We start from the raw sequence: 6,656 nt of genomic DNA, 5'->3' as shown, positions 1-6,656 counted from the left end.
AATAATAATAAAAAAAATAATAAATAATAAACAGTTATTGAAAAGCGCATTATGATTATAACATCTCTCAGCGCTTCCAAACGACTTGGATATTATTACCCCGGCTTCAGCTTGGCGGCCGTAATTATTTACAGCGCACACGCATTTCAAAGAATTAATTCCAATACCAGGTACCTATTTATCTTAACTCGACTGCCTTCCGTCTTGCGTAACGAATAATCACAATAAAACTTCCAACTGAAATATAAACTCTGGGAATTTTGAAAATCCTAACATTCCTGAAGTTATCTTTTGACTGCGAGTTTTGTACAGGGAGAGCAATTTCAAACACTACAGGTAAGTTTTCATTTCATATTATAGTTACCTTCATTTTCTCGTTTTTTTTTTTTTTGGGGGGGGGGGAATTATCCTGTCTTTTTACCGCCAATTTCTATTCTGGTAGTTTTGGAGCGATTTTACGTCTTGGTCTCACATCCTCCAGTTTAAACTTTATACTGTGAGTTAAGGTGAGGTCGCTCCTGATGAATAGTTATTTTGTCATGCTTTTTTGTAATTTTCTGCCTTCCCGTTTTTACTATTGTTGTTGTTATACTTTTAAGCGACTTCCTCCCATTATTGATCTCTTGTAAATATTGTGATTTTTTTAGATGGATTTATTTACTAATTAAAACATAAATAACATTATGAAAAACAGCTCTCATTTCATTAACCACTTGTTAGTTAATTAGAACAAATTTTCTTTACTGCAATTCTTAAATATTAGTAAAAAATGAAGTGCTAATTCAGCTCTTAAAGAGCGTGTATAGTGACTGCACTTCGGAGTGGTGATTTGTCTAGTTCAAATTTGAACGAGAAAAATCGAAGTGCAGTCTATATATACACGCTCTTTATGAGCTGAATTAGCACTTAATTTTTTAGAATGTATGAACCTTATAACTATATTGATTTGCAAATCCAGGGGCTTGCTACTGATAAAGCGTTATTATTTCATTATGATGATGTTGAATTTGTAGTCCCCCTGAATATAATTTTGATCGTCGCATAATAATAGAGTTCACATTTTGCGTCAGTTCACAGTCACTTGAAACAACTATTTTGTATTCATTATCATGATTTTTTTAATCATAAAATATGTAATATTTCAATCTTGCAATACGCTTTGATGCCGTACAGATAATTTTAATGCACCGCTCAAATTCCTTATGATAAAAAAGAATTACCCAATATTGGTTAAAATGGAAACATGCATGTTGGATGGGTAAAAAATGTCACTGTCAATTCATAACTATACGAATATTTTAATGACAAAGAGGCCCATGTGTTTGTATAATGAGAAGCTTCATTATCTGCTTGCAAAATAATAGCAGATATCATTAACTATTTTTGTTCTAAATATTGTGTTTAGAAATTAATAGCTTATTTAAAAAAGGTGCTCAATCTATTAATTTGATAATTAGTATGATGACATCATTTCTATATACTTTTACCTTTGAACAGGAGTTTTTTGTGAGAATTTCGAAAAAACTGGTTTCATTTTGTTTGGGTCGATCCTTTGAGGATTCTTTCGAAAAATCAATTTCCCTTCAGTTAGCTATAAAAATTAGTGTTTAACCTTTGAAAAAAAAAATCATTTTCATTATATGTCAGACTCCCACAAGAGAACACATCAACATTTGATAGAATGGCGGGAAAAACGGGTATCCTCTTCCTTCTCGTGGTCCTCGCTCTCGCCTCGACGTCGGCGATTCAGTTAAGTGACATCAGTGAAGACGAACTCAACGCCTTGTTGGACATGGCAGTATCCAAGCGGAACTACGAGCAAACGGTGTTGGGTGGCGGGCCCGATGACTTGGAGGGGTTTGATGGGCAGTTCGACAAGCGCGGTCGGGGACGGGGAAGGAAAGCACCTTTGGAAAGTAAGAAAACTTGAATATTTTGGGTCTGGGTTGGTTGCCAAGGATTCTTTTTTATTGTAAATATTTATAGATATTTTCGTATTCTTTTTCACACATTTTTAAAGGTCAAGTCCACCTCAGAAAAATGTTGATTGGAATCAATAGAGAAAAATCAGACAAGCACAATGCTGAAAATTTCATCAAAATCGGATGTAAAATAAGAAAAAAATTATGACATTTAAAAGTTTCGCTCATTTTCAACAAAATAGTTATATGAACGAGCCAGTTACATCTAAATGAGAGAGTCAATGATTTCACTCACTCACTATTTCTTTTGTTTTTTATTGTTTGAATTATACAATATTTCAATTTTTATGAATTTGACAATTAGGACCTCCTTGCCTGAAGCACAAAATGTTAAAATAATGGAATTCCACGTGTTTAAGGAGGAATGAAACTTCATTTTATATGACAATGACGAGAAAATCAAAATATTTAATATAATAGAATACAAAGAAATAGTGAGTTAGTGATGTTATCATCTCTCTCATTTGGATGTAAAACTGACTCGTACATATAACTATTTTGTTGAAAATAAGCGAAACTTTAAAATGCCATAACTTTCTTATTTTACATCCATTTTTGATGAAATTTTCAGTTTTGTGCTTGTTGAATTTTTCTCTTTTTATTCAAATCAAGTTTTTGTTGGGGTGGATTTGTCCTTTAAAGATTATATTGTCCTCCACTTTGCACTAATTCAAGGTCAATTTATTAGTATGAGAGAGCGTGACTCTTATTTCAGAAGATTATTGTGTGAAATTTTATTTACAATGTCAGATACGAGTTACACTCTTAGAATGTTGGGCAACATACTGTCCACAAATAATTGGTTAAAATGTTATCCAACTTTGGGTAGTTTTCAACCACTACTGCGTAATTTTCACCCAAAGCACACATTAATGGTTTAAAACTACCCAGAATTGGATAAAGTTTTAACCAGTATAGTGTGTGGCCAGAAAGTTGCCCAACATTTTTAAGACTGTACCCTTCAGTATGGAAATATTTAATGGTATGAAATGAATCGACAGCTCTCTTTTTTGTGAAATCAAATTTTTTTTTCAAATTCAGAATTGGAGTTCTGAATGAAAGCTATAACCAATGAATAGATTAAAGGAATTATTTTCTTCCCTTAGAAATGGCGAGAGTACATGAAATACAATGAATTAGACGCCAGCAAACTGTTAAAAGAAAGGCGGCGATTGGTTTTACTCATGATATATTGTCTGTGTTTACACATTTCAGTCAGATCTTAATGCTGATTATTGAAATAGTACACATCAAAAACTGTGGTGTTAACCGGTGTACATAGAGGACCACACCAGTTATTTTACACCGGTGTTGAATTGGTGGTGTTAGTTTTACACCTATAGGTGTTATTACAACACCTATGGTTGTTACATTTACACTCTTTGGTGTTATGTTCAATCTCTAGGGTGTTATTTTAACACTTCAGGGTGTGGTCCTCTATTAACACCAATTGGTGTCAGTTTAAACACCGCAGTTTTTACAGTGTAACAATAATGGAATCATCAATGGTGACAAACATGTTTTCCCTTGATAATCTACAATTACTTAAGTTGATTAATAGTCATGTTAATAGATAAGAACATAACTTGGTTGGATTTAGCCCCACAAGCCTTTTAATTCGTACAGGCATTTTATTTCAAGGATTTTAATTCCTGTCAACGGGTACACGTTATCAATATTAACGTACATAGAGTCATTTACCTCACCTGGGTAGAGTGCAGTCCAATGTACTAATTTATTGTTGTAACATCGTCTGGAGACCTATCCATTAGTAATTGTGGTGGTGACCAATGGCGGCGGAAGCCAACAAAATTAGGAGGGGTCCACCTGAATTTTTTGATGGACACAGGTAAAAACTTTGACAAGCAAAAAAAAAAGGTCATCCACCTAAATTTTAGGGGGGACAAAACACATTTTAGGAGGGTCCATATGAATTTAGGGGGACGCAGAAAACAAAATTGACAAGCAAAAAAAAAAAAGTTATCAACTAAAATTTTAGGGGGATCGTCCCCCCCACCTCAATTTTTTTTTGGGTGGGGATCTGTCCCCCATCCCCCCCCCCCCGCTTCCGCCGCCTACAGTGGTGACGAACATTTTATAGAAGAAGTAAGTGGTGTTAGATGTCATTTTGTTGCCTCGTGTTGCATTTAGGCAAAAGCCATTAAAAAAAACACCGAATTGATTCAGAATATATACAAAAGCCAGTCAAAGTCAGTGTGATATTGCTTAAGTGATAGAATGTAGAACATAGCAAAACAAATTCATGCACTTCATAAATATTTGAAAACAGAACCTTGCAATTATAGACGACTCTACTACAGCATTGGCGCCGCATGTTGAAAAGGGTTCAGTTTTAAGATTCCTAGCCCAAAAGAAACCTTTGGAATAAGCAGGCTTGTGTCGAAACAGAAAAATCAAAGATTACGAACAAAGAAAGTTTGAAGAAAAATCGGACAAATGATGAATATTTGAATATTGCAATCACTAATGCTATGGAGATCCTCCCATTGGCAATGCGACAAGGATGTGTGATGTCACATGTGAACAACTTTCCCTTTGATGGACAATAAAATACCCTCAAAATGTTTCTTTCTGCTTTTTCTTGTGATGATACAAACTCTATATCCATGATGTATTCCCTAAAAATCTGTATTACATGCCCTCCAATAGAAAGAACAAATGATCTACTGATAGATTTTTATAAAATAGGCAATTTAAGTGAAATATATACTAAAGTAATGGGGAGAGTTGTTCACAAGTGACATCACACATCTTAGTCGCGTTGCCAATTTGAGGATCTCCATAGCATTAGTGATCGCAATATTCAAATGCTCATAACTTTCTCATTATTTGTCTGATATTCCTCAAACTTTCGTTGATCTATTTCTTTGATTTTTTTTCTGTTTTCACACAAGCTATCTTGTTCCAAAGGTTTCATTCTCTTTTAACAATACAGGAGTGATTTTTTTTTGTATTATCATATTCATTAATCCATTAGAATTAACATTTGTTTTCTCCCACCAACCGCCTCTATTTGTTTCTCTATCTCCCTCCCTCACCTTCTCACCTCCGCTATCATGACTGTATACCCTTTATTTCTTTATACCCGTTTCCCGTAAAATACCAATTTTTATTTGCCCCCCCCCCCCTCTCTCTCTCTTATGACATTTTTAAATGTTATTCTCTGTCTTGTATGTCCCTTCCCACCTTCTCTTGCGCTCTCTCGGCCTATTCTTCTTCCTTCTCTCTCCTCTCCGTTTGGTTATTTATCGCTCAACAGAATGCGTGAATCCTGTGAGTTTGCGGAACTGCATGTGTGATCCTAGATTCACGGACGACGAACCGTTGAAACGCTACAAGGTCTGCTTCAACAACTAAAGCCTGGTGGACTTCTGGGCTCCATAACACAAAGATTAGTCGCTAAAAAGATCAAAGATCAATCGCTTAATGAACTGACCAATCAATATCAATGTTACACGCGCAATAGGTTTAAAATACTGACAAGGGACCAATCAGGGCGGTTCTTTCATATTTGCAATTCATCGCAAACCTTTTTTGTGATACGGAGCCCTGATCGTCGAGGAATATGGACCATCAACAATGGAGACATTATATACTGCAAAGTTTGTTAACCAGGAAAAATGAAAACGTGGTCATGAAAGGCCTCCAGATTTTGCTTACTTGTGGTGTTTTACAATGATTTATGCATCCTTATATTGCGGTCGAGTTCGTCTCCGAAATAAAGCAACTTGCTATGCACTAAAATAATTTGTTTGTTTTTCATTAATCTAATCATGGTTAAGTTAGCAGTTGTGAGGGTTATGTTACTACTATTGGCGGCGGAAGCCAAAAAAATTAGGGGGTGTCCACCTGAAATTTTGGGATGGACACAGGTAAAAAATTGGACAAGCGCCCCCAAAAAAGGTTATCAACCGAAATTTAAGGTGTGGCTAACCAAAGAATTTTGACAAGCCCCCCCCCCCAAAAAAAAAAAAGTCATCAACCTAAATTTTAGGGGTGGGGACAACACACGTTTCAGGTGGTGTCCACGTGAATTTAGGGGGGGACGCAGATAAAAAATTGACAAGCAAAAAAAAAAGGTTATCAAAAAAAAAATAGGGGGGACCGTCCCCCCCCCCATCTAAAATTTAGGGGGGGGGGCACGTCCCCCCCCCCGCTTCCGCCGCCTATGGTTACTACAATTTCTCCCTCTGTTCTATTTCCCTCCCTTCGTTTCCAATTTCTCTGTCCCCGTTCCACCTCCCCCTTCCCGTGCTCTTTTCGGGGGGAGGGGGCGCTGATCATCTCTTCAACGGGATGTACACATGCCGCGATCCAAGATCATGTCGTCTGATCATCTCTTTCACTAGCCTCTTGTCGAGGCCCTATCAGCTGCTTTCCGAGCGAATATGGCGAAGCAAGTGATGTAGCGAAGCAGAGCGCCGCGGCTAGCGCCAGGCCTAATTCCCTTCGCGAATTAAGGAATCCATCGCTTCGCTCGGGAAGCAGCCGTCAGGGCCGAGACAAGAGGCTACTCCTTCACAGGATGTAGACATGACGAGATCCGAGATCTTGTTATCTCATCATCTCTGCCACAAGGATGTAAACAAGACGAGATCTAAGATCACGGCGTCTGATTATCTCTCCTAAAGCATGCAGGACAAAATGCATTTT

General features: G+C 36.8%; 1 protein-coding gene across 1 annotated transcript; it reads left to right on the top strand.

Moving 5' to 3' along the window:
• The first annotated feature begins 251 nt into the window (after nt 1-251).
• LOC121420807 lies at nt 252-5,738 on the top strand. Its single transcript, XM_041615440.1, has 3 exons — nt 252-336; nt 1,648-1,916; nt 5,263-5,738. The coding sequence occupies exons 2-3, from the start codon at nt 1,682-1,684 to the stop codon at nt 5,358-5,360; spliced, it is 333 nt and encodes a 110-aa protein (XP_041471374.1). The 5' UTR covers nt 252-336; nt 1,648-1,681; the 3' UTR covers nt 5,361-5,738.
• Nucleotides 5,739-6,656: the final 918 nt, after the last annotated feature.

Source organism: Lytechinus variegatus, chromosome 8 (genome assembly GCF_018143015.1).
Source record: "Lytechinus variegatus isolate NC3 chromosome 8, Lvar_3.0, whole genome shotgun sequence".
NCBI lineage: Eukaryota > Metazoa > Echinodermata > Echinoidea > Temnopleuroida > Toxopneustidae > Lytechinus > Lytechinus variegatus.
The sequence above is the reverse complement of the archived record's forward strand: the minus strand, read 5'-3'. Positions and strand labels throughout refer to the sequence as shown.